The sequence below is a fragment of the Anas acuta genome, chromosome 2, assembly GCF_963932015.1.
Source record: "Anas acuta chromosome 2, bAnaAcu1.1, whole genome shotgun sequence".
NCBI lineage: Eukaryota > Metazoa > Chordata > Aves > Anseriformes > Anatidae > Anas > Anas acuta.
In genome coordinates this window covers 104,595,869-104,623,868 of record NC_088980.1, presented here as the reverse complement: position 1 = coordinate 104,623,868, position 28,000 = coordinate 104,595,869, and the positions used below count along the sequence as shown (strand labels likewise).

Here is a 28,000-nt window from a genome sequence, read left to right as displayed (position 1 = left end):
CAGAAGACGTTTGCTCAATAGGCCCCCTATCTCGGTCCTTGTTTTACAGCTCCAGCTTTTATGTCCATTAAGCTCGCGTGCTGTCAGTCTCATGTACTGTAATGATGGTTGTTTCCTGTAGCGTTTGCAAACCGATCATGAGGTGCTGTTTAAAGCTTTGCAGAGGGAGAGGGGATCTCTTCGCAGCTCACTGCAGAGAACGGATTCGCAGCATTTGTGGCATCCCTTCTGCTGGTATGTCACCGGGGGATGTTAATACGAGCTTTTCTTTGTTAAGTAAGGGATTTGTAGCACAAGCCAGGACTGCTTCTATCCCTACAAGAAGTCCTGTTCCACCAACTGGGTGTATTTTGAAGCAGAGGTTCTTCCATCAGTCGTATCAGGCACAGAGTGTAAGTCTTAGTTTCGAAACAGACATTGTTCTGTAGGCTGGTGTGTGGGTTTTAGCTGCAAAATCTATCATTGTAATTAAAAGAAAAAATCTAAATTGCGTGTGCTCAAATGTCAAAACAGGGCAGAGCTGTTACTTGCAAATTACAGCTTTATCAAGCAGTTGTGACACTGAAACGATCTTATTCCTCTACCGCTGTTTCTTCATCGTATGCACATGCTTGTGCTGTATGTATTCCTTTAGAATTTAACAGAGCAACAGCTGGGCTGTAGGAAGTGTGGATTTTAAGAAAGTAATATTTGTGTTTGGGTGAAAGACTTGCGTGCCATGTTGCCGAAACTGCTGAAAAAGGAGTGCCTTCTTCCTCTGCTAAATTCTGGAGGAATTTCGAGACGGCTTTTGTGTGGAAGATTTCCACCCTGTCTGCGCCTCTTAATTTTTATCACATGTAGATTTTACAAAATCCTTCCATGGGGTGCTAAGAGCCAAAAAAAAAAAAAAAAGTAAGTAAAAAGGCTGTCAACAGCACTAACTACAGCTGCAACAAAACAAATACTCTTTTTGGCCTTTGATTGTGTCATATTCCTTTTCTTTGCAATTGTTTTTTTCACTTGGGAGAGGTTTATGGTGCTGTGTCCATCAGGACAACCCCGTCTTTGGGTTGAAGTTGTATTTCTCTGCGAGTTCCTAGAGGTGATGTTATCTTTTGTTCGCTCAGCAGTATGGTCATTCCTAAGAGCATCTGTCACTTGAGGCAGTGTAAGATGGATGAGTCTCAAGTGAACTGCTGGTTGAAGCAAATGGTGAAAATAAGAAAAGCCGAGGGGGCTGGGGTTTTCAGAGGGGGCAGACAACAAGGAAGCACTGTTAGAAATCAAAAGTAAGCCAGGCAATAGTGGAAGAAAGAGCCAAGATGGATCACACGCTCCCATATCCCACGAGTCGTGGAAACCAAGGCAAGGGCTGATGTATTCCGAAGAGATCTTCGGTGTCCTGATGAAAATGCTATTGGCCCACCTCCTGCTTGCAAATACGGGAGGACCAGAAGGGTGTGATCTGATCATCAGAGGAAGAAATTGTCTTTTTTGTTACGTTGTGCTGTAAGGCCAAGAGAAATCAATACTGCCAATAAGCAGGGGAAGGGTTGCCGATGCGTTGTGTTCCTTAGACAGCGTGTGGGAAGCTTTTGGTACTGAGGGGGGGCGTGACAGCGGGAAATCAAAGTTGTTCATCTCTGTAGGTTAGTTGTTGGAAAAGGGGGAAACTTAAAATTCATAGCAGTTTGTATTTCAGAGAGCACTCAGCATTTTAAAACCAGGGAAGACCCAGCACCGTATCTCCGACGCAGCTGGGCTAATCGAGTCGGACGTTTTAATGGAAAGAAAATGATGGAAAAAAACCAACACACCCCGAGCCCCAGGAAAACTGCCCCTAAAGTGCTAAGAGGCAAGGCCAGCCCCCCAAAACGAGCAGTGCTCTGTGTTGGCGAAAGCAGCCGGCCGCGAACAAAAGGCGCAGCCCGGTGCGTGTCAAGGTTTGGGAAAGGGTCCAGGAGGATCTGGGCTTGCAAAATTATTTTGTCACACTTATTGGCATTGGTCCATAAGGGGAAGCGCTGGCTGAAAAGGCGAAGAAATTAAGATGATTAGAAGCTTTAAAGCGTCACAAATGGTGGAGTATCTCTCTTCTCAATGGATGTAAATAATAGATGAAAGACTGAGGGTGACAACAAAGGATCAGGGCGTTTAAGAGAATGTGTGCAGCCTGAATAGAGGTCCGTGGCCTAGGGCCAAAGGTCCTAGCTTTGAGTGTAATTAGAAGAAAATACAAAAATGTCATTACTAGCAGGTGAAATGTTCAGCACGTGTCCGAAAAATAGCAATTTCAGACCCGGGAGCTGCTGGAATTGGATTACTGGCGTTCTGTGATCATTAAAGCCTTTGCAGAGCCCTACAGTTTGGTCAGGAGCCGTGCACGGTAACCTTGTTGGCCATCTGGGAGAGATTTGCCGCTGGCGTGGGGGGGATGCGTGGTGCGGGGTAACATCGGTGGTCCCTGGGAATAGAGTTGTTTAAACGTCTGACCCCGAAACACAACGATCCTGAACAAAACCCTTCTCCTGGTAAGAGCTAAGGGTTAGAGCTGATGTCCTAAATAGCCTGATTTTTAAAAATAGGAGGAGGGGAAAGAAGCCTGAAGCCGTGTTGCTTTTGACCTTAAAACCTGAATTGTAGACCTGTATCGGAGAGAGTTGCATTTGTTCTGGTTTTGACGACTGGTCCGAAGCTGTGGCACCAGCCTTAAGCCTAAAATCCCATTTGTGAGCAATAGGACAGCTTCCTTTAAATCTTTTGGCTAAATACTGTCCATTTCTATTAAGAAACCAAACCAGCTTGTATGCCTAAGAAAGTCTTGTCAGAGTTGAGTCAATGATAACTTAATTTAAAGCCTTTCCTGATGTTCATTACTGTCCTATACAGCCCTCTCTGTTTTAGGAGGAACCGCTACAACCTTGTTGTCATTCTGGGTTTTTCACGTGCCTTCTCTTTTATGAACCATAATTTCTGTTAGAAATGAAACTCCTTCATGGGATGGCAGAAAGGAGAGCAGCCAGCCAATTCTGCCTTTGATCGATTTTGAACATCGATCTCTAGTTTGGGGCAGATAACTGCTCTCCCATTCGTTTTGTTTCTTTTTTAAACAACGAGCAGAACGATTGTTTCTAAATTACCATTTATTTTTGTTGTGTCTGTTCCACTTGGATTTCTCATGTTGATGTGGTCAGTTCCTAATATTTCATACAGCAACCAACATCAAAAATGTACAGACACCGTGATAAGTTTGTACTTTCCTTCTGGTATAACACAGGGAAGAAGCAATGCAGCTTCAAACAAATATTCTTATAAATAAAAACATATTTTTAATGCAATCAGCTTGCACACAGGAATTAAAATAGGAACTTCAGATAAATGCATTAGGGACCTGGATGATGTGACTGACAATCCACCCACTCCATGGCCCTCCCTTCCCCACCCTAGTTCAGTTTTTGCCCCCAGCCCAGGTGTAGATCAGCAGGTTTTCTTGGCTCGTTTTAAATTTATGTTGGAACAACTCATTCTAATTTTTTTTTTCTCCCTTCTTATTTTCCAGGTGGTCAGGAGCTACAAACAGCTTCGCAGCAAGGCTTCACAACCTCTTGGCTGCATCCTTTAATCATGACTACATTTCAGATAGGCTAAAAGCAATCTGAGAAGGTACTGTACTTGCCTTTCCTAACAGAGAATATGTGGGGTGTTTGTTTATGTGCTGTGTTTAATGCTTTCAAATGCATCGACTACGTTTTAAGAATGGGGTGGACTGTAAATAACAATTTTATTTTGCTTTGATCGTGTACAGACTTTAAGTTCTTCAAAGAAGACTGATCTGTGCTTCAATTTTTTCTTATATATCCACAGTGAGCTCAACTTTGTTATTTAATGGCAGTTCTTTTGAAGCTGCAATGATTTTCTTCTGGTATTTTACTTAGAGGCACTGCAAATACCTAAGCTGCTCGCTAAATGTATGTTTTATGCACTTGGAGGGTGGCTGTTTGTTTGTTTGTCCTCTCAAAGGGTTTAAAACAAATGGGCAGAAGAATGCAGATCTTTGTGACGATCAGGCTAGATTTGTGCTTCCAACTGAGATTCCCACAAGCGCGTTTTCTGGCTTCTTAAAGGGGGAGGCTTGTCTTAGTCCACAATATTGGGCTTGCATACTTTCCCGGTGCATTTAAATAGCCGGTGTACCCAGAAGGCTGAAGATGCTTTATGACCTCTTGTATCCCTGGGGCAAGGGCAGCGTGGAGGCCCAGCGGAGCGAGGGGGTCATTGCCACCGCCCAGGCCCCGAGTGGCCCTTGCGGGCTCCCAAAACCTGGCTGCGGGAAGATTTTTCTGTGGCAACATCTGGACGGTGGTAGAAGTCTGTCAGAGGAGGGGGGAAGCTCCAGCATTTTGCTTCCCCAGGTGCCAGGAGGAAGCAGCCTTCGCCCCGTTGGTGGGGGGGAGGCAGATCCTGTGGCCCTGAAGTTAGGCCTAAACAATTGCGGAGGTCAAAGGACAGCCGAGCGCGGTCAATGAGACACCCTGGGGTGTATTTTGTTACTTAGTAAAAGGAGCAGCATCCTAAAACCTTAAAGGATTCTCTTGAAAATCTGTGTTGTGAAAAGGTTTTATGAGTCTGATGGCAAAAAGTGCTGATTTAGCTAAGGAATGCTTTCTTTTGTCTAAATGAAAGGCTAATCCTTACCAAATGTTGGCAGCTATTCTAGTGCGGTCAATGCAGGTCTGAAAGGACAGTTAGAGTAGAAGTGTACTTCGCTATCCCAAATGTTTATCATTTTAAAGGTCCTGTAACTGAAAAGATGGCTGAACTTTCACCTTTTGATCCTAAAATTTGATCGAAAAGTAAAAAGTAAGCCCCAGCACTTAGAAATTAAAAGGCTTTGCTCCTTAGGGAGCTGCGCCAGGCGTCACCCTGTATCTCCCCAGAGATTTGCTTTAGATCATCAGGGTTCAGCCTAGTTTAAATTATAACTTTTTAATCTGATAACACGTATTAATTGGTTGAAAATATATTTTTGGCTGGTCTTGAGCAATATTTGCTGCTCGTGTTGTAATGCTCACAAAAATGTTTAGTTTTTGAGTAATTAATTCCTATAATTTGTTCAGCACTTTCTTCCTTTAAAGTGACAGATTATTAACACTTAACATTTGTCCTAGAAACAGATAAGAAATCAATGTCAGAGCCAAGACCTTGTAAATAACGAGAAAGGAAATGTAATAATGGCTGTCTTCACAAGAAAGGTGGTGGGGGAAGGACGGTGCATGTGGCAGAAAAGGTTCAGTGCTTTTTGTTTTCCTTTGGAAAGGGGGGTGGCCGCAGGACACAACCCGGGGGCTCAGACTCTTTGGCCCTACTGTCTTACACAAACAGTCATTGTCAAATTAGGAAGAAAAAGGTATGTGGATGTGGAAGCCAGTGTTTTTATAGTAACAAGCATGGTGGTTCATTGCAACTTAAAAAAAAAAAAAAAAGTGCTATAAGAAGAGTGAAGAAGAAATTGCCTAATTTTCAAAGGGGAGGAGGGGAAACAATGAGCAAAGAACTTGACAAACATTTCTTTTCTTTTCTTTTTGGAAAGAAACCTGCTTGCAAGTGATGGCTCTCAAAAGAGCTTAATTTTTAAACTCTTTTAAAGTGCTATCTACAGATGCTTAGCATTGATTTATGTCAAGGTTAAGGCACCTTTAAACAAATACAGTTGTGAATGGATAAACCGACTAAAATACAAATCGCCTATTAAACACAGATGATATTTGTAGAGCGTTCAAGTTGCCACAAAACCGGCACATGTCTTGAAATTCTCCTGATAACCCCTTCTAAACTCATCAGGAAATGATAGCATGTGTGTTTGAGGGGTACACAAGGGAGCGGACTGATAGGATAGAGATGGAAGGTCAGGCCTTAACTTTGACTTTCTAGGCTTCAGCGTAATTCTTTTGCAATAAGGCAATAGCAGATGAAGAAAGAATTAAGGTGATTTATTTATCTACGAGATTGGACTGGCTTCTGCCATAGGAACTCAATCAGATGGCTGTTTACAGCTTTATCCCTGTAAATACGAATATCCTATTTTAAATTCATATCTATACGGAATTAAGGGGTATATAAAATGAGCTATGCGATTAAACCACTTAGAAAAATACGTATTTGAACTGGAATATTTAATGTTGTTTATGTTGTTTATATATTACTATTTAGTTTGTTAATAGCAGATTATTTATAAGTATTTTGATTTTGTTTATTTTGTTTGAGTAATTTAATTACGCAAAATACGTGAAATGGAATTATATGTATTATTAAGATTTTCTTCTCATCTGCTGGAGAAAATTGTTCTGGATCTATGAAATGTTTATCAGTGTTGTTTTTTTTCCCCGAGTGGATTTTAGCCCGCAGTGAGGATATTGCACGTAATGTTTTTCTGTGACTGCTGCCACAGCAGAACATAAATACTAGGAGAGCTATTTTCTTCATGCTGAATGTCAGTATTCACTGGAAGTTTTCTATGAGTGCTTTCAAGAGCGCATAGAAGCAGTGAATTTTTTGTATTACTGACTCACTAAACCATAATAGCAGCTTTCGGAATCAAAATTGCCTCTGCTAGCATGTTTATGGTGCAGATAAATTAAGCCCAGTTTGTAAACATCCTTAAGACTTTTCCTTTTGGGAGAAAAACAAGTAGGGAAGCACATCCAGTGTCTCAAATAAATAATGTACTTCATTATCTTTTTTTCTTCTTCCAAGACATAAAGTCCCCATACGCAATATGTCAGAGCAAGTAATGAATTGCATCTCAGAACAAATATAAGCATGAAATTAGTGAAATTTCCTTCTATTAAGTGCTAACAATATGTAATTTTGAATTTTTGCATCTTTTAGGTAAAGGCCAAGGTTTTTCTTTGTCAGATCTAAATGGCATTACGTGAATACCCAGAAACGGGTATTTTTCCCACAAATACCCATTGGGATTTCAAAGCATCTAGCTGAGAGTAGCTTGAATGGCAAAGTTTTTCTTTTTAGATATATCCCCTAGATGTGATGTTAATGTTTTGTTCCGTTGATTGCCTGTTTGTGGAACATTTCATCGTAAGTGAGAGCTTGGATGTTGCAGAAGGCCTAGCAGTGATGTGCATCTTTGATCTCAAACAGGGGCTGCCTCTGGTAATTTCGGAGATTCTTGACAGAGCTTTGTTTATTTTACAGAAGAATTTGTGGTATTCTGGGGAGGGGAGAAAGTAGTCAGCTTTGACACATGATAAACACATGTTGCAGGCAAGGAAAAGGAAGAACCCTGCAAAGCGCTCCACACTTTGAAGTTCATTTCCACTAAAATTCTGTGAGAAATTAATCGTGATTTATTTTAATTTTTTTTAATCGAAACTCTATGAGCAATATAAACAAGTCACAGCAGTGGCACCACAAAAAAAAAAAAAAAGTCCATGCAATATTTAACTCAAGACTGTGGGTATAAGCTGATTACTGTAGTTTTGACCTATGCTTTCCTGTTTGTTTAGTGCTTTGCTTTCTGCATAGAAGTGGCCATGAAAGCAGCTTTATTATTTGTCTCTGCAGCACTGACTAGAAGTGGCTGCAGGGGAATGCTATCAGCTATGCCTCTCCATCTGCAGACTGCATGGGAGTTTCAGAAACGGTTTGCTTGTTCCATTTTAAAATGGAATCAGAGATCAGATGAGCAGAAATATGATCGTTTTGACCTATTTGAAAACAATGTTTTTGGAAGAGCTGCACAGGAACGTGCTCCAAGTAGGCTCAACAGATATTCCAACCCAGCCTCTCTGCAAAAGAAGAGGGACTTGTTTCTGCCTTTGTTGGTTTGTTTCTTGGGACGATCGCTTCCAAAGCTCATAAAAACAAGAACTCTTTTTTAGACTCACCTCGTTTTCAGTCGGGGCTTTAGGGAGGAAAAGAGTCATTTTTTGAGAGAGGTGAGAAATGAGCAACCCACCCAGCCACCTTTTATCCCAATGCTTTAGGCAGTTTGATTTCTGAAGACGTACTTTATTACTCCTTGATTTAATTTTACGTTTTAATCTAGAAATCTGTGTTATGGATTAATTTAATAGCATTATGCGAGAGGGAGAGGAGCAAAACTTTGTGGTGCTTTTGGCAGGAATACGCATTTTGCAGATGAAGAAGTGGGAAAGGCAGCGTGTGAGGTTCTTGGCTGGCTCACAGACATGCCCTGGCTGCAGAGCCCGTCTGGTTTTCAAGGTGGTAACCCCAGCAGGAGAGTGGCCCCGAAATGACTCCCAGGTTTGCATATTTGAGGAATCGCCACATGATGACTCCAGCTCTGGGGGTAAAAAAAGGGTTGCTTACAGCAAAAGAAAGGACAGTTTACAAAGTTCTACTACGGAGCTTCGTTTTCAGTCTTTTACAGCTGTCACAAACCAGAGCAGGCATCAGATAACATGAAGGTTGGAAAAACAAAGTACTCAGTAGATATTCCTGAAGAATTGGGTCATCTCTGTTTGGAAAGTTTAAAGAACCAATGTAATCTGTATTCCCACTATGCCTCAGAAAGAGGTTTTTAGTAGCGTCAGTTAGTACATGGTGTTGGAATTAAGAATTATTGGAATAAGTAATAACTCTGCAAGATGCAAAGTAATTATTTTACATTACTTGGAAGTAAAAATTTCTCTGTCTCCCTTATTTAAAAGTTAGCACATGAGTGAAAACCGAAAAAAAAAGGGTGTTGGGAGAAAATGCTTTTACTGAAGCATTTAGGTACTTACTTTAGCATTTAGCATGTAGCTGACTAGGTTGCTTTTTAGTAAAGATTTTGATGCTTGTACTGTGTAATCAGATGTTGAGATACATCAGAATGGATTATGTTTTAGCTTCTATTTTCTATATGTTTGTAGCAAATTTTTATGGTGCCTTTTTTTTTTTTTTTTTTTTTAAAGGGGGTTATAAAGATGGTGAGCAACTTTTTCTCAGGGAGACAATAGCAGGACAGGGGGAATGGGTTTAAACTAGAAGAGGGGAGATTTAGATTAGAGTTTAGGAGGAAATTCTTCACAGAGGGTGGTGAGGCAGTGGCACAGGTTGCCCAGAGAAGCTGTGGATGTTTAAAACTTAGATTTTTTTGCAGCATAGGGACCTAAGGACTTACAGTAATTTACATACATAGTTTGCTAAAGCACAGTGCAAAGTCCTACTCCACTGTCCTATTGCAAACAACAAAACAACACTAAGCAGGTGAAGATGTACCTAAAAGATTGAGGTCTTAGGGCAGACCATGAGAACTGGTGTAGAGAGGGTGTGCAGGGGGAAAAAAAAATAAAGAACGGTGATTTTTGTTAGTCCATTGGTGTTGAGTTGATCACGAACTTTACTGATAAGGCATTCAAGTGATGTTTGGGGTTGTAGGTGAAGTGCTCAGCTTCTACACCATCAGGCCACAGTAGCTAAACAGACCATCATCGCTTTAATTTTTACTAGCCTTGCAAGTTGAAATGGGTTCTCCATTTCATGTCACTATATGTCTCCCTTGAAACACCGGGAGCTTTCTCTTTGACTTTCTCAGGATAGAAGCAGCCCCTCAGTGAAAAAAAAAAAAAATTCATGAAAGTAAACAATTTTAGAGATAGTTATCAACATTAAAATTGTTGACAGATACGGATTTGTATTTCTTTCTTAGTTGGAAAGATACAACAAGACTGTTCATCGAGTTTCAAAGTCACAGAAATTTTTAAAAATCCACTTTTTTTTTTTCTAAATGTGGCCTTATTTGTGTTCCATTGAAATAAACATACATCTACCTTAAAACCACAGCTTTAAATTACTTAACTAATTACTGACTGAGCAGCTGCATTTTACCTTACACATTAATGTAAACAGTATAAACACATCTGTCTGTAGTGTTTCTAATTAATTTGTTTTAATTAGAAGGCACTAAATAAGTTTGTTAGCTAGCAGCTTACAGTAAGATCTGTGTATTACTGATAGAATATGTTTTGTCAGTGAATGCCTGTATATCTGTGTGTATGAAAACTATACATAAAATAACAACAACAACCAAATTTCAATGAAAATCTTTTGGGTTTGGAAACAGGTACACATTTGGGATCAGAAAAACATTTCAGTTATTACATTAATTACTTAGGTACTACATTTTTTTTTTATCTGCTATGGTGTTAGCAGTGGTAGCCAAAAGGATTCAAACCTGTAACTTTCCTAATCGTGCTAAGACACTAAGTTGTTGGGAGAGTAAATCCTAATCCATATCTACAGCTGCAAAATCAAAATTACTCAGCAAAAGTATGCATTGATCCTAGAGCTGAAACTAAACATCATGACTGATTTAGTTATATTGCACTGGCATTAATAACGTGGTTAATAGTCCTATTGATTTAGGGGGGGGAGAGACCATAAGGGGTGAAAGCTATGTATGAGTGCACGTGCTTTAAGGAGGCAGGATGAGGTTTTCAAAAGCACTCCTTGGTGGTTTACTTGTGCTGCCTCTGCAGTCAGTGTGCGAGCATCCAAGTTTGAGCACATGCTTCTCTGAAAGTGAGGAAGTCTTTTAACATTACCGAAAATTCAAAATGAAAAGCTAGATTTTTAGGGCAATAACATTTTAATATTTTTTGGAAGGTTTTCTGTTGAAAGAAAAGAGAAAATGTACTTCGTCTATTGAAGGTAGAATTGTTCCTTTCCCTAAGTGCATGGTGGAAGTAGCATAAAAGGATTTGTTCCAGCTTCCACAAACGAATTTGACAAACCCTAGAAAACCTTCACAATAATTTCTTTGCTAATTTCATAACGTCATTTAAAGGACTCCAAAAAGCCTTGCAGGCAGAATGGGTAAAGTCAACATAATTAACTTTTGAAAGCTGCTGTATCATGAAGGGCTTAGACCTGTTCACATAAGGTTCATGCTCTACTAGATCATCTCATTCACAGTTATATGCTACTGAACTTTACTTTTTTACTATGGGTAACTTACATTTTATTAACTCTTCCACTCTTTTATAGCCCTTAGGGTCAAATTTGTTGCCATCTTCCTGCACTTGTCCTGTATTGCAAAACTTTCCATGAAACACCAATGGGACAAGACTTTAAAAGAATCATTTTGAAAAACTGTAAGCACAAACTGCAGTTCATTTATGGTTTCTAATTAGTTAGTTATGCTTTCTAATTTCTCCTTTTTCCACGGTAGGAAGGCAGAGGAGGAGTAACTGGGGAAATGTATTTGTGAAAGCTTTTGTTAGTTTGTTTGGGTTTTGTTGAGGGAGTTGTGAACAGCTGTGGGGATGAGAGTGTGAAAGAGACAGTAAATGTCCATGGGCGCATGCAAGTGGCGACAGGACGCGCAGTGCTTATTTGTAGCCCAGCGTTTGCTTGCAGAAGACATTCTTAGCACGTGAAGCCTAGCTGTGCATTTACAGCAGCTGTCTTAAGGGGTTCCTTGATTCAGAGCAGCCTGCCAAATGGTATCAGTTGCAGTTTTGCTCCACTAATATTCCAATCTATTTATAATACTTTAAGCATTTTATTTTTATTTTTTGCATTCAGGTAGCTATATATTGCATTAAATGCTTCTAACATACTGTCATTTACTCACAGAGTAGCCCTCCATGATTTTTGTGTATTGTGCAGTCATTGTAGGTGAGCTCGCATACACTAAACAGTGAGATCAAATGTTTTCTTCCATCTGTTTGTTGCATCTGTTTACTGAGGAGGTGGTATCACATGAAGCTTGGCGCATGCTTAACCCTTAAATTATCTCAGTCTTCACAAGAGGACTGTGTTCAGCATCCCCAGAGCGCCGACTGGACCAATATTTCTCTTGTGGCACGTGAGTTCAGACTACCTGGGATGTGGTGTGTATTTTCTGAGTGGGAGCCATGGCCTGAAGAAAAGTAAAGCCAGCACAAGCTTTGTGTTGTTCAACTCACAAAGCTTCACCAGTGGGAGTCTGGCAAATGATTTTCAGCTTCATTTGGGGATAAGAAGGACTTGCTGCTGACAGTTCTACATAGTTTTATTCTGACCACACAAACTGAACTATGAAACAGCACTGGAAAAAACTACAGACTTGCAAAAGATTGCATCTACAGATCCTGAGAGGGTTTTATCAGAGCATGTGAAAGATGAAGGAAAACGCAGGATGTTAGGCAGTGAACATGAGTGCTGAACTCGTAACTTAACACTGCTGAGCTACGGTTTCGTAAAACTTGAGCTTAACTTTGGGAGACTTCTGTGACATAGCACCTCACAATATACTCTTAAGTTTGATTGCAGTTGTAAACTCCTCTCGAGTTTACAAGCAAACTCCTACTGCTTGGGAAATTGTACTGTTAAAAAGAACTAAGGAGACCTTCTGAGTTTCAAGTAGAAGAGATGAGGTTGAGTTTCAATTTCCATTTTTTTGGTTATTTTTCCTTTTTTTTATTTTTTATTTTTTGGCCACAGTACTACATCAATGATTTTTTAAAAATGCAATTCAGACTTTATTTTTGCAGTATTTGAGGGTTGAAGTTGGTATCAGTATCCCAATCAGTTCAACTTACTAATACCCTTCTGAATTCAGGTGTGAATTTCACTTTTAGTATGTTTATTATTTCATGAACAGTGCCTGAAGACTAGAGGGATAGTCTGGCATTAGAAGGGATGGAGTAGCCAGGGTGTAGCAGCCTCTTTTTTAGCACCACTTGTGATCTGCTTTCTGTTCTGTGTTGCGGGGTAGCCATTTATCTGCCTCTGGCCAAGGAATTGTCCAAATCCCAGGTAATCAGATGCAGCAATCCAAGTACAGATACCACAAATTAAGTAATAAGAGGAGGAACCTTGTCAGGAAAAAAAAAAAGTGTTCTTGGTCTTTCTTGTTCCTCACTCAGACATGGTAGTGACAGCATCAGGCTGAAAGACTAGATTTTAAGTGATAAAAGATATTTTATCATTTATCATTTATTCAAAATAAATTAAAAAAAAATAAAAAGGAAAAGGAAACACCACTGTAAACAGTCAGTACAAACTAATCAGTATTTTTTCCTGGAAGGCTTTGTGAATGAATTGGCTGTCGGTCACCACCTAAAACTGTAAACTCTTTTACAGTTGAGCTTGAATATCCCTAAGACAGACAAAAGCAGGGTGAGAATCTCAGGATCATGACAGGACTGTGGAGGGAGGGGGAAGGATCTTACAAAGGCTGTGGGATGAGGGGTCTGTTAATGAGAACACTTTGTCTTGCACTCTTGTATTGACCCTCCCATAAGTCTTTCCCCACTCAGTGCTACAGTTAATGCTGGGTATATATTTCTGTTGTTCTTGCCTAATTTTAATTATCATATATGCTTGTTACTGTTGTTGGTTACTGCCATCCTTTCTGCTGTATGCATGTTCGTGATAGATCCTAATGATTCCCTAATGTAAATAAATAAATAAATGACTAAGAACATCAATAAGGACGATGCAAATAGTAGAAAATGCTAGATGTACCTGAAACAACCAGTTCCCAAACAATTTTACAGTATAAATAGATGCCTGGTCTCTCTTTGCCTAAGATGACCCTTTGAGATACAGAAGCTGTCCTGGGCCTGGCAGTGCCTTTGTCAAGGAACTTGCTTTCTTTTCCTTTGAAGAGAAACTTTTCTGTGGGGTTAGGCCAGATCAGAAGTCAGATTATGTGTTTTGGAGAATACAATTACATCATTAGGTTAAACACAAAGTAAGGACTTGATAGAGCCGACTTAATGGAGGGTGTTTGCATCAGATTCATCATTCGCTATCAGGTAATTGTGAAATTGCTTTAAGCCATAACAACAACACTCACCCCCTCCCTCATCCTCCAGTTCAGTTCCTCTCCTTTAAAGTTGCTGGGGTCATGACCCACCTGGAGGCCAAATATGTGGTATCTGGTGTACTGAATGATCTGATTATATTTTTACTAGCAAAGCCTTCAGCTCAGTGTGTAGATCTGCTCGGAAGAATTACTGGGTAACAGTCCACTTTCAGAAGGTAACCTTTTTTTTTTTCCTTTTTTTTTTTTTTTATTTTTTGAGGGAGGGATATGCACAGGGCCACAGTCACCTATTTTTCTAACTAGAATGAGTTTGTAGTGTTTACAGTACTCAAATGCTGCCAGTCTGACGGAGCTGCAAAGGAGCTGGGCTCTGCTTCTTCTTGAACATCCAGTGTCCTGTTTCTACACAGATCTCTTGAAACCCAGGTGACTGTGTAAAACCAGATTATTTGCTTGAACCGACATGAATTCCTTATAAATTCAGTGTCTATGGTTGAAAGAGTCATTCAGATTTCCCTGTGTACTTCACAGCACAGTTAAGCGATGCAGAGCTAAAATCCATCATTGACATTTTTTGTCACCTTACTTCCATTTCTGTCTGGATGGAAGCGCCCAGCAGTCCTAGTTTTGCTTTCTGTAAATCGCGTCCATATTTGATTTCTGATTAAAGCCCGCAGCATTAATACTTCTCCGCTTGCCTTCAGGTCAGTGGAATTTCAGGAGTGCCTTGTTCACGTCTCTTTGTAAGGACCCCAGTTCAGATGCTGTAAGGCAGCTCTCTAACTCCAGCAAATCTCTCTTAATCCTCCAGTTCAGTGCTGGGCCACTGCAAAGAAGGCGTGAAGTGGGCTTAGTGAATCTGCTTTGAAGAAGCACAGCAGCAGTGGGGACGCTTGGGATGTGCTGGGTAGGGAGTCATGGTGGTTTAGTGTCAGGATCTCTGCAGAGAAGTTCCCGCAGAGTGATAGAGCTGGGAAGTGCAAATCATCTGAACCTAAGGAAATTCTCCTCCATCTCATGTTTTGCCTCAGATTTCGGTTTGAAATTATTCCATTTTAATCGTGTCTTTCAGTCTCTCTGTAGTAAGTTTTAAGGACATCAATAAAAATTACCTGACTGGAATTGCAGGGGTGGTGGGGTAGGGGGGATGACTGAACCTTCTTCCTTTCCTGGGGGGAGAACGAGAAAGAGCGGCAGCAAATTTTACTACACATACATATTTTACATAACAGGGTGCAGGATGGTGGGTGTCGGAGTGGGCACTGGTATACTGGTGTCGACAGAAGAAAAATAGATGTATGAGATTAGGGAGGAGTTCCTTAATCATGTCCAGTTGTGTTAAATCATTAATCTTGGCCACATTTTAATGCAAGGACAACAGGTTTTCATGTTATCATTTTATGTTTTCATAACAGAAACGTTTTTTCCTCTATGTTTCCCTTCAACCCCCACCACTTTGTTTTTCCCTCAACTCTCTGCAGCACCCTCAGAGCCCCTCCACACAGACCCATTTCTAGAGCGTCTGTGGTGTGCTCGCTACTGTGCTTCCTAATTACACCAGGGTAGATTTAGGGTAGATTTAGGGTAGATTCAAAAGCAGAAACATGAAGGTCTTAAATCGCTGCCTGTGGCTTTTGGGCAGGCTGGATCAGAAGGCTGGCCCCGGAGAGCTGCTTTCTGTCACAGGGAGGGTCTCTTCAGCCCCTCCTCTCCCCACAGCTCCCTTGAACTCCACATGAGGCCCAGCTGTCCTAATGGCCTCGGGCGGTGTTAGGGCATCAGCTGCCCAGCTCTGGCTCTCTGGATTTGGTCTCCATGGGCCCTAGCTTCCCCTGCCACAGCTGAGAGGCTGCTGTGCTGCTGCCACTCCTCGCCATGCCACTCGCCCTCACGGTACCTCTGCCTGCGCCCTCTTGCCTTCATGCACCTTCCTCCCGCCCCATTTCCAAGCTGTGAAGAGACCCATTCCTAATTCTTCCTTCACTTGGCATTTCCAATGTCCTTGTACTCTTGTTTTGTTTTCTCTCGGCAAGCAAGAAACGTCCTAACGCACTGTCTCACAGCAGTCCATGACAGTCGCCCTCCACAGGCAGGCCTCTCTGGGTAGACTCCATGAAGGCAAATAAAACAGCCCTGCCTAGCCAACACCTCAGCCTTTTTGCAAACTGTATTTAATTAATACTTTCCCACCAAAATTAAAGTAATTGGCATAATTGTATATATCACATAGATTATAGAAAATGCAGAGTATGAAGAGACTTCAGGTAGATGATGCTCTGACATTTTAACTGAAGACTTTTATTTTGGATGCACTTCTGAAATCCAAATTAATTATGTGTTTGTCAAGATTTCACTGAGATCTGTGGAAATATCATCACTGGCTTCAGTAAAACTGGGATTTCAGTCAGGTAGTTGTTCTCCACCTATTTGTTCAAAGACACCTGACAAGACTCGTACTGCAACCCTAATCCTGCTTCAGCGTATTTTTTTTTCCTGGTTTGCTTCACAGTTATGTGTTTATACACGTCCCCTGCCTTATTCAAATGTAATGAAAACTTGAAAAAAATATATCTGTTTGTCTTAAATACATTACTGCTGAAATACCTGAATGCATTATATTAAGAAATTGTGTATATATTCATGTTGCCTCCAGTTTGGGTGGGGAAATGCTGTTGCTCCCAGATTTGTTAGAATCAGGGCTAAGTGAGAGCTGTGGATTTTTTCTTTTTTTTTTGCCCAAAGCTGTACAAAGTCTTTGTCTGAACAGGGAATGGAGCCTCTCTCCAACCTTTGAGGTGAGCAATTAGATAAACTTCATGCTTAAGTATTTCCAGAGGGTACAAATAGGTAGCTCTTGGGTATTTGTCTATACCAGGAGCTCCCAAACACTGTGGTAAGCAGCTGTCATCATCGCTGCCCTTTTACAGGTGGCACTGAAGACCTTGAGCAACCCAGCAATCAACCACGAACAGAATTGTAGATTTTCTAAATGCCAACTTATCTTCTTGGCCAAGGTCTCTTCCTGGTCATAGGGCTAGGTGACATCTAGCGAAGGAAAGTACAAAGATAACATTATAAGGTTTTGTACTTTTCTATCTATTGATTTAACAGGCAAAAAGTTACCTCTGTTGAAATAAAATGATCTGAAAATGCAGTCATGTATTGTGAATATTGGAAAATGTTAGATCATCGTTTCTTTGGAGTAAATGTCATATGGTGTAATGACCCAGCAAAGTGGAAAATTTCATGTTTCACTGAGTCTTGCAGCTCATTGTAAAACCTTCCATGGCCATCCTGTTACTAAATGTTTACATTTGAGAGTCTGTATCCTAATGCTGAAAGCACAAATGTAACAGGCTGTGGGGTGTATAATGTCACCCAAGAAGTGGTGATCTAAAGGTCTGTTTGTGCTTGAGTATGTCATGAAGTTCATAAATTCATCATTCATATAAACATGAATGTTAACTGTCAAAATAGATATTTTAATGATTGTTATCACTATACTAGTGTAAAGAGCAATTTAAAATAAAACCATGTCACAGCATTTGCTGAAGAGACAGAGGACTGACCTTCTATGTAATTCCAGTTAATATTAGCAAGAGAAAAAATTCAAGTTATTGGACGTCTATATAGGAGTTCTCTGTAAATGATGGCATAACCATGAGTTGAATCATGTAGACCTAGGTAGACAACTAGTGATAAAGCCAAACTTGACATTTTTAATGTTCAGTTCTGTAGTCTGCTCTGAAAATGAGCGTTAATAATAATGATTTTATCTATCCCCCATTAAATTCTACATGAGAGGGGTTCTTGAGATTGCTGAGAGGAAATACATGCAGCAGACACAAAGCAGCTGGTTGAGATGTGCTAAAAGCTGTTATTGAAATGAGAGGATGTCTCTCTGTCCACCAGATTTGGAGAGAAATGTGAACATGTAGTACTAGTTAGAGGTGTTATTTTCACAGCATGCATTATTGCTAACTTCATGTCTCAGCTAATGCCTGTCATGATGGACATAAAAAGACCTCACTCATCATTTGTAAATGGTCTGTGTATGCACTTTCCCATGCACTTATCGACTGTTTTCTTTGTGTTTTTAGATCATGGGGAATTCATATGCGGGGCAACTAAAATCTGCCCGTTTTGAAGAAGCTCTTCATAACTCCATAGAAGCTTCTCTGAGATGTAGTAGCGTTGTCCCACGGCCGATCTTCTCTCAGCTGTACTTGGATCCTGACCAGCCTCCTTTCTTGCCGGAAGGTAACCATGAAAGTATGGCACATTTCAATTGTTTTTCTGTGTGAGAAAAGGGTGGGATATGTTTTATTAAAAAACAAAAAGCTGTGCTGCAGTTGATTGTGTAACACAAAATCTGAATTTGAGGCCTCATTGAGGAGAGAGAATGGTATACTGGTTATTTTAAAAGGAGATAGATGCACATACTGGTGGAGAATTTATTTTATATTTCATTCTTGCTCAGATGTGAAGCCAAAGGTGGAAGAGTTGGATAAAGAGTTAGTCCATCGCTACTCGCAAAATGGAAACCTGGACTTTTCTGCCAACCAAACAGTTAATGAAATGGAAGATGAAGAGGAGGATGAAGACATGTCAGATTCAAGCAGTCCACCAATCCCATATTCACAAAAACCTGCCCCAGAAGGGTCTTGCACTACTGATGGTTAGTGTCCTTTCTTTTACCTGCGGGATCTCTACAACCAGTTCTTAGCATTATGTGTGGTCTCTAAACCTGGAAAGTCTTGAGCTAGGAAGTCTGGAAGCACTGTTCATAGTCAAAGCCTTAAATCTGAGAAAACACAGAGTAAGAGGACTTTCTTCAGTACATAAAATGTGATGTATTACTTGAAAGCAGTGTCTGAAACTCACTGTGATACTTCATTAGTTTAGGAAAGCCCCTTATTTTCTTTGGTCAGCATTGGTTCACTGTCCTCAAAGAAGTTACTTGAGTCAGCATTAGTATAGCTGGTTCTCAGTCTATCCCAAAATTCTTGACAGAGTGCTTATTCACTGAAGTGTCTCAGAAACACAGACAAAGCTGGATTTTCTTGCTTCCATGGGGAGCAGGAAGAGTTTGGAGGGAGAAAATGGGAAGGAGACTTGGTGTTCCTTCTGCTACCAGGGTGATAAGAGGGATGGTGGTGGAAGCTTGTCTGCTTTCTCTTCTCCATCTGCTTACTGGCCATTGATTGCTTACCCTGAGCTGTCCTGACTATTGTTCAAGGTGGTGAAAATTCTTGATGATACTGTTTTTGTTTTCTTTTAAATGTGTGAAAGGGTCACGTCATTATGAATATACCTAATGGACTAAGTAAACTTTATCTAAGTGGTTCATTTTATCCCCTAATAGTGAATTCTGAAGAAATTGTGTGTTATGAACATTTAACTTCCTTAAAGACAGAGGATCGACTGATACTTATTCTTAAAAATGTAGTCCCCCCCCTTTCAAAACAAACAACCCTTCTCACCAGGAACTATGGGCTTCCTTGTGTAGGAGTCATTAAAAAATTGCAGTTTGTAGAATGATTTTTTACTTTAGTGTATGGTTATATGCAGCGATATTCTTGTGATTGGTAATCCTTTGACCTTTTGGGGAGTGATAGTTGGCAAATGTTGACTTTTTTTTTTTTTTTTTTTACTTTATCCTTTCTGAATGTAGTTCACAGCAGCATGTTTGCCCTCCATAACGATGTAACATAACAGAGTACCTTCAGTTACCTTTAAAAGAAAGAATAGAAAGACTGGCTGCTAGGGGAAGCTGGGGAATATTGCTGGGGGAGTTTATTATTCAGCTGTGATGCTGGTGACTGCAAAAAGCAGTGTTTGCTATACTTTGGAGGCTTCTAAATTGGTAGGAGCAGAGAAGGGGAAAGCGTGAAAGAGTGTATTATAAACAGTGGTATAAAACCAGGACAAGAGCTGAGATGCTGTGTAAATGGATTAAAGATTAAATACTACAGAGGTGCCTTTGCTGCCTCTGCCCAGGTTTGCTCTGCAAGGCAATCTGGCTGACATGCTGCTGGCTGTCAAGTGCCCGCTGTCATGTGGGGCTGCATACTGCTTGTCACAAGGTTATGCCTAGTTATGCTGCACACACACAGCACATGTAACTATATGCTCATGTGTACATGCAATATTACGCTCTCTGGTATGTCCTGGAAAAAGATTACCTTACACAGGCAGTTCTGTGGTTTGATTTTAATGTAGAAGTCTTAGGATCAGAGTACGTTAGGAGAAAGTTACTTCATCTTCCAAATCTTAGGGTTGTTCATTACTTTTTGTCAACTTTACCATTCTAACTTTACAATATTTATCCCTCTCTAGTGTTTTCCTTGAGGAGCTGATGGAAGAGAACAGTATTTTTGTGTCTGGAAAGGAAAATACGTTGTTAAAAAACATTGCTGATGATCTGTTAGAACAGTTCTACTCCTGTTTAAAACACCCAGGTTCCAAAACATTCGCTCTGCAAACCGTATCTCAGCAAGATATTAATCTGATAGCTCATCTTTCTTCTCATGAATATGCCCTGCCAGAGACGTAAGATACAATCGCTGCCGTTGTTTACATTCCTTATCTTAGTTATTTAATTACAAAGATAAATAACATTAGGAAAATGTTAAAGAATACTGTTAGACTAATTGAAGTCCCTGTAACTGTTTGGATGCTTTAAGCTGAGCATGCGTCTCATTGCTTATCCAAGAGCAAAATCTTGGTGCTCGAATCTGCAGTTCAGAGCTCCTCTTGCTGTAAAACCCGTCTCCCACATTTTAGCACAGAGAGGGTGAAATCTTTCTCCCTTTTAAGGAATTTGTGCTGTTTGCTTTTCCTGAACTTGGGATTTATGCCATAATTGTTATATTATTCTCTGTGATGACCTGCTCTCTTGCTCAGATGGCTGAGTTGTCAGTCACATGGGTGCAGAAAGCTCTCGTTGCCCTTTTTTTCATCAGTAAAAAACGAGTGCTTCACAAGTAAGTGACAGTTTGTTGGGTGTACCTTCTGAGCTGGCCATAATATTACATCCCTTAACTTTCCTGCTAGCCCTTGGAAAGAGCAATCGCGTTTGTCATTGATCCTTACTATTAGCAATAAAAGTGTAAGGGCTTTGCAATCAAGAAAAATAGCATTTGGGGGGGTCACATCTTTTCAGGGCCTTTTTTTCTGCTCAGTGTGATTTTTTGTAACTAACCTTTTTCTTCCGTGAAAATAAGGCTTCAAGAAAAATACTTTTCATACAGGTACCTCAAATATGCAACAAAATAATACAAGAAAGTGTCCTTAACTGCTTGTTTGCTGTAGCTTTAAAACAGCCCGTTTCTAATTTGTGGAATAGCATTTTTATGCAGGCTGTGGGAAGCACAATAGTAGCACCTTTCTTTTGTTATTAAACCCTCAGTTTACCTGATGCTTAAAGAAGGGCCGAGGTGGTTTCGGAGGCAATTAGGTAAGCAGGTACTTAACACCTGATCAGTTACTGTGAAGTTACAATAGCAAGTGACAGTGAGCAGTCATTCATATGCAATTCTTGGAAGCTAATTTCTTATGCAAAATACCCCATTTATTGCAGTACAGCAAGGGGCTGGTATCCCACACTGAAACCACTTCTTGCCATTGGTCCCTAAAGGAAAGACATATTAAAAACTTCAATTTTAAGAAGATTCCAGGACCGCTGGGTGTGAACAGTTGTGGGGATACATTTTTATTTTCACAAAGATGCATTAACCTAAATGAAGTAATGCCAGAGAATGCAAATGTGCTTCTCAGAAGCAAAAACTAATGACTTTGCTTTCAAAGAAATGCAGATAACGTCTGTGAAAGCCATTCATTATTCTTTTTTTCTTTTTTTTTGTGACTGCTCTTGATATTTGCAAATCTCTAATTGGAATATAAATGCCTGTTCCTTATTTAAAACAAAGCTGAAATCCTGTGGGAAGATGATATTTAAATGGCATGGCTCGGCTGTGTGCTTTTACTTTTTGTGGGTTTTATACTTTTTATATGTTGATAAACAATTTCAGAAAGAGAAACTGATTTATTTCAGTGGCTCAGAGGTTTACCCCTCTTCTTGCTCAGACGTCCATAAAAGGTCCATAAGCCGGTGGGACTCTGAAGTGCCACTCTTTTTTCTTAAGAGTGCTATGTGTTAGGGCTGCTTGGCATGGAAATTTAGGTGCTAACTCGATTATAAATGAAAAGCTATGAGATGTAAATAGATTTTGCATTGTCGAAATCCTCAACGTGGGCAGCACAAGTTGTACTTGTACAGAGAGATCCTGTTTTGTCCTTACTAATGTGGAAGTGCTTATTTCTAGCAGATAATTATATTGCAATGCAAAATCATGCAAAACAGAGAGAGGAAAAGGTTGGGGTCTTGTTGCTTGCTGACTAGAAAAATGCAATTTTATAGCTAGAATGTAATAGAGAAAGTGGTTAATCCCTCGTTTCTTTCCCTGCAGTCAATTACTGGCTTCCAAATAAATGTTTCTGGTGTGGAATTTTCTCATTTAGTTTAAAAAAGCAGCAGGAATTCAACCAGAAGAGTGATTTGCGGTCCCGAAAGCCAAGGGAAGGAACGGATGGCTGCCTCTTGAGAGTGTCCCGTCCGCGTTTCTCCGAAGGAAGATTCGAGATTTTCACTGCTCAGAGGCAGATTTGCGTTCTCCAAGCATCTCCTGCTCTAAGCGAGCACCAGGTGGACCTGGCCAAACTCCGCAGCCTCCCCTTGCTGGTGCTGTGGCAGCTGGTGAGCAAACAGGAGCCTGAAGGCTCCGAGGTTCTGCCTGTGCTGCCCCCTGTTGCAGCTCGTCCATCAGCAGGGCTTGTCCCTGGCAGGAGGGGACCCGGGGGAAGTGGCTTTCTGCCACTCTTGGCAGACCCTGATATCAGCAAGGCTTGTAAAGCTCAGGAGCTGACAGCCGTGCCCCCAAACTGGTGTCCCCGAGGGCAGAGAAGTAATTACAGCTCTGCTCTTCCACAGCCCAGGCATCACAGAGGCATGTGCTGGCCAGCCGGGCTGCACGTACATACCTGTGATGAAGAGAAGTCGCCAGCCAAAGCGGAGGAAGATGCAGGAGGAGATTGTGCAAGGAGGAAGAAGAGGGGCATGGAAGGGATCTGAGAGATCCTACTTTGGGTGGAGTAAGAGATGACGGATACAGAGAGTGAATCTTAGGTATTGGTTGTAGCTTATATGGGATGCAGCGTTCCTACAGTACAGTCCTACAGAGCCTAAATGGTGAGAAATATTAAGTGTGTTCGCAACAAGTCTGAGGGAAGAGGCTGCTGTTGCCTGGGATATCAGACTGAGACACATAGGTTTGCTTCAGTAGGTACTGCCAGGAGGTTAGAGTAATGCTCATCAACTTGTTAAGGTGCTGTGATGTTGTGGGGTGTTTCTTAGGGTTTTCCTGAGCCTTATCCACTGGGGACTCGCACAAAATGGTGATGTGCAGCAGCTCAAATAGTAGATGGAGTTGCTTTGCTCCTTGCCTGGATTTTGCTTTGTCCCAGATCCTGCGGAGTGCTGGAGCATTGCTTCACCTCACCGGGACACCAAAACCTTCGAGCATCCAAAGAGGGTCCAAGTTTCGCATATGATATGGTTTGGGTTGGAAGGGACCTCAGAGATCCCCCAGTTCCAGCCCCTGCCATGGGCAGGGACACCTCCCACCAGACCAGGTTGCCCAAAGCCCCATCCAGCCTGGCCTTGAGCACCTCCAGGGATGGGGCAGCCACAGCTTCTCTGGGCAGCCTGTGCCAGGGCCTCACCACCCTCTGGGTGAAGAATTTCTTCCTAATGACCAATCTAAATCTACTGTTTTTTAGTTCAAGACTGTTACCCCTTGCCCAACTGCTGTATGCAGCTCTCTGGATATCAGCCGTGTACTCTTTTGGAAAGCAAGTCCATACTGAAATGTTAACAATGTTGATAATCAAATTCCTGCTTTGTTTGGTGTCCAAGTATTGCTAACAGTTCATTCAAAAGCCTCTTTCTTGTCAATGTTTGTGCTTCTGGGCATTTCTTGAGAATTTTTTGGGGTAGAGACAAGGCTAAAGAACAATAGTTTAGAGAGACAGGTTTAAGTCTGTCTTGAAATCTTATCACACTTGCTGTTTCATAATCCTTATCTACAGATTTCCTGTTTGCCCACATTGTCAGCGGCGGGGTAATTTTTCTGTTTTAAATCTAGATACACTGCGGTATTTTTCAAGTCTGTCAGATACTCAGATTTTACTGAATGCCCAAAATACTTGAGGCCTATTTTGAAAATGTAGGACAAAATATCCAAATGACATAAGCATTTGAATAAGCAGATTAATATTTTGAATGGAAGCGATTTTTGTTCACATATTTATCTAAACTTTTTAAGATATAAATTCCAGTAAAAGTCTAGTAAATACTTAACTTGGCAGCCCTCCATTTGGTTAGGATTGATACGTTTTTAAGGAATACACCTTAAAAAGAGTTTAACGTAATCCAATTGCATCTCATCAGGAAAGAAGCTTTGCTCTAAGTAGGCAGTTTTAATGCTTTTTCCCCTAAAACCTGACTTCCTTCTCTTTGGTAAGCAATCATTACAATTCATCGATTTGTAAATAAATGAAGACTTCAGGCCCTTCATTTTAATTCCTTGGCTGGGAGAAGGAATGTGGGAGGGCAAATCTGGGCTTGCTCTCAGCCTGAATGAGCTGCTGCTCCACCTGAGCTAACTGAGCGGCTGAAGGAAACATCGAGCCACCAACTGGTTCAGCCGTTCGTGGGTGTGTAGGCACAAGACCCAACATGTGTGGCACTGTGTCCTCAGCAAGCTGCTGCTTGCCAGGAGGTTTATGAGAGCTGACTGGCTGCCTTCCACTTTGCACATCACCCTTGCCTGGTAAAGTTTTGAGATTTAACATAAAAAACCATTAGCTTTCATTGTCTTTGCTGAGGTTTTAAACCAAGTGTTTCAGCGCAGTACATGAGAGTGCAGACACGTATTGATGCTGGCTGAGGTACCTCTGGGTTAAGCTATCACGTTATGTTTCCAGATGCTCAGTCAGTGTCTTTGGTATTTATTTACAACTTCTGTACCAGCTGTGGGCTGTTCAAATAATATTTTAAATTAAGTGTAATGAATACACATTAATTGCTTAAGTCTTAATAGATACTACAGTAATTTCAAATTTAATTTTGTTGTGTTTTTAACAATCATATTGAAACAGGATACATCATGGTGATACTTTATTTTGAAATATTGGTTCATGCTGGTGCATGCATGTGTTGTCTGTGTTGCAGTATTTTTGTACTTGTAGCTAATGAGAGATGGTCAGAGGATGACTGTGTGATACCTTTGGACTCTGTATTTATCCTGACATAGCTGATGGAAAAAAAACTACTGCTGGGAGAGGTGTGAGGCCAGGCTGTGAGGCTACTCTTAAGCTGGAGAAGTGGGAACTGGATGGGAACACACTGTAGAGTCTGGTTCCTAATAGAACTTGGTGGTGCTTTCACTGCCTTCTGCCTAAGGGAAATCAGAAAGCCCCCTGCGATCATGTCCTTTCCTGGAGAGGAAACCAGATGACTGCTGCTTTCTCTGACACTTGTCACTTCCTAATTTGAAAGTAGATCTTGCTCAAGAAAAAGAATATGATGGAGCTGAACAAAAACGTGATGGGAGATTGTGATCCAGTGCTGAAGTTAATGAAAGTCTTTAAATGTTGTTGTTCATGTACTTAAGTCAAAAAAAAACCACCTAACTTCGGAGTTGGCTTTAGTTTGAACAAATACTGGTACATGTCAGCCTCCCAAGGTCCCCAAATTACTCAGGGATTTGAAAACCTCAAAGCTATCTCATCCAGCCTTCAGAAAACCCTGCATGTGGCTGCTTGGTGGGTGGCTACCAAACTCATCATGAGTCCCGAGCTCTGGGCTGCCCAGTCCTGCTTCTTCGTGTGTCCCAACCTGCCACCTATTCGCTGCAGGACATCAAGCAGAGGAAGCCCACTCTGCTCCTCGGTTGTGCCCACATCACTGGTTTTACCCTGGTGTTAACCAGCAGTCCAACAGCCAACGTTGTGTTCTGATTTTCTTTGCGTATGTGTGAGCAGGGAAAAAGTAACTGGAGGCTAGAAGTCTTGCTGCCCGTTGGGACTTCAAGAAACTCAACTGGAAATTTATAGAAAACATGCTGTACATCTCAAAATGCATGTCCAGAGATAGCTGAGTGAACTTCTGACAAAAAAGAAGCAGGAAGAAATGCTAAATGCCTTCTGAAAGACCTGTGCCTGAGCTGACAGGAACAGTAAATAGTTGTAGAGCAGGCTGAAAAGAGCAACCTCTTATTGAAGTGGTGAATTACTTCATCTCCTGCTTAATCTAGAGACAACTTAGAAATTATATTTGATAATATTTTTCCTTTACTGGTCAGTACCAAACCTCAGTCACAAATTTTTATCATACTTTTGTACTACTGAGTGATAGTCATGTACCAGTGGCGGCCTGCTGCAAGCAACAAAACTGAAACTGGTATTTCTGAATTTAGAGTGAAAACTAAAATTCAGCAAAGAAAAAAAAAATATTTGGATGTTTTAAGAGCTGTTTTCTGTTTAAAAATCTTGAGTTTTCCTTTTTATTCTCAGTGTTTGTGAAAAATTAACAGTTTCAGAGCCGTTTAATATCTTATCTTTAGAGACATCTCTGTTCTCTGCCTGTGTATGTTCAGGATCTCTTTAAAAAATATATATCTTTTGTCCCTGAAACCCTAAGCTGGTGGATTAGATGAGATGCTTTCTCAGTTTTCTCAATTTCCCTTGAAAAAGGTAATTAAAAAATAAATAAATAAATTACTGCATCAAGTTGTAAAGCTCCATTTACCTACGGAACTGATAAAAGAAGAAATTTAAACATCATGTTTTGAAGATTTATCTTTTTTGTTGTCTTTTCCCCCAGGTTTTTGTCAAGCAGGCAAGGATTTACGGTTAGTATCTCTGTGCATGGAGCAAATTGATATCCCAGCAGGCTTCCTGTTAGTGGGAGCCAAGTCTCCAAACCTTCCTGAGCACATTCTCGTCTGCGCTGTCGACAAGCGGTTTTTGCCAGATGATCATGGAAAAAATGCACTTTTAGGTAAGAGGTTTTCTTTCTTTGTGCCATAATAATTCAGAGAAACTGGTCAGTCCAAAATTGCCTAAAATCATTTCAGCTAATGACTTTCTATTAGAAATATGTTGAGGAGAGGCTTGTTTTTATTAAATTAAGCCCACAGCTGAACCTCCCCCTGAAAAGCCCATTTTAAAACAAGTTCCTGATTCCACAATTAACCACAGTCAAAGCTGGGTGATTTCTGTGTGGGCTGAAGACAATTGCAGCCTGGCATTTTAAATGTGAACTATCCGGATACTCTTTATCTCTACTGATGCTTACAACATTAAGAAGAAATATGCTCATGCAACTGTAGAAGATGAGCTATTTTCTGTGGATTAAGGGACAGATTTTGCCCTTGGCTCCACCAGGAACATTGTTTTCAACAGGAGCTCTGAGGGTAATTTGACTCTTGAATACATAGATTATAAAAAACAACACATATCACAGCTGGGTATGTTTATGAGCTTTTAAAATTTTAATACAAGAATGTTTCTTGATCATTGAAGACAGGCACGTAAACACCTAGATTTCCTGCCTGGCTGACTACTGGTACACAACAGACTAGTAAAAGTGATTTAATGTATTTTGGCTCCTATAGCCTGATTTGCATTTATGTTCTCATTTCTCTCTCTAGTCACTGTTCTGCTTGGCATATATTGAGAAAGACCTTTCAACAGAGGAAAAAAATCACAATGAAGTATAAATACCCTTATTTAACCACACTGCTCAAATTCTGGTGCAAACAATCAATATTCTGCATAACTGTTGGAAACATCTCCTTTTTGTACATATGATAGTTAATGTTTTGTCTCCCTTAAGCATATTTAATACGCTACCACGTGCTGCAAACCTTTGCATCTATGGGAGAAATCTCACTGGCATGAATTAGATGAGAGCTGTGGTGTGATGTGTCCTTGCTGGATACAGTTGGGGAAGTGGGATCGTGGAATAATCCGGTGTGTGCTGCCGTCCTCATAGGAGCTGCTTCCCAGTGAGCAGGGGAAGTGTCAAGAGTTGATCAATACTAAATATCTGATGTACAGACAGATGGTGTTCAATCTAATCAAATGTGGTTGCGCTTGTCTTTGTTGGTAAGC

The 28,000-nt window shown here is 40.7% G+C and overlaps 1 protein-coding gene across 11 annotated transcripts in view; it reads left to right on the top strand.

Moving 5' to 3' along the window:
• The window catches only part of GREB1L (GREB1 like retinoic acid receptor coactivator), a 126,562-nt gene that overhangs the window by 48,555 nt on the left and 50,007 nt on the right, over nucleotides 1–28,000 (top strand). For 5 of the 11 annotated variants that reach the window (XM_068671464.1, XM_068671465.1, XM_068671466.1 and 2 more), the window contains 4 exons: nucleotides 3,542–3,645; nucleotides 17,863–18,034; nucleotides 18,243–18,440; nucleotides 26,709–26,885. In XM_068671464.1, coding sequence (XP_068527565.1) covers nucleotides 17,866–18,034; nucleotides 18,243–18,440; nucleotides 26,709–26,885 — 544 coding nt within the window. In that variant the 5' untranslated portion in view covers nucleotides 3,542–3,645; nucleotides 17,863–17,865. Of the gene's footprint in view, nucleotides 1–3,541; nucleotides 3,646–17,862; nucleotides 18,035–18,242; nucleotides 18,441–26,708; nucleotides 26,886–28,000 lie in introns of those variants that run through there. The other 6 variants (XM_068671461.1, XM_068671460.1, XM_068671458.1 and 3 more) reach the window with 2 other exon arrangements.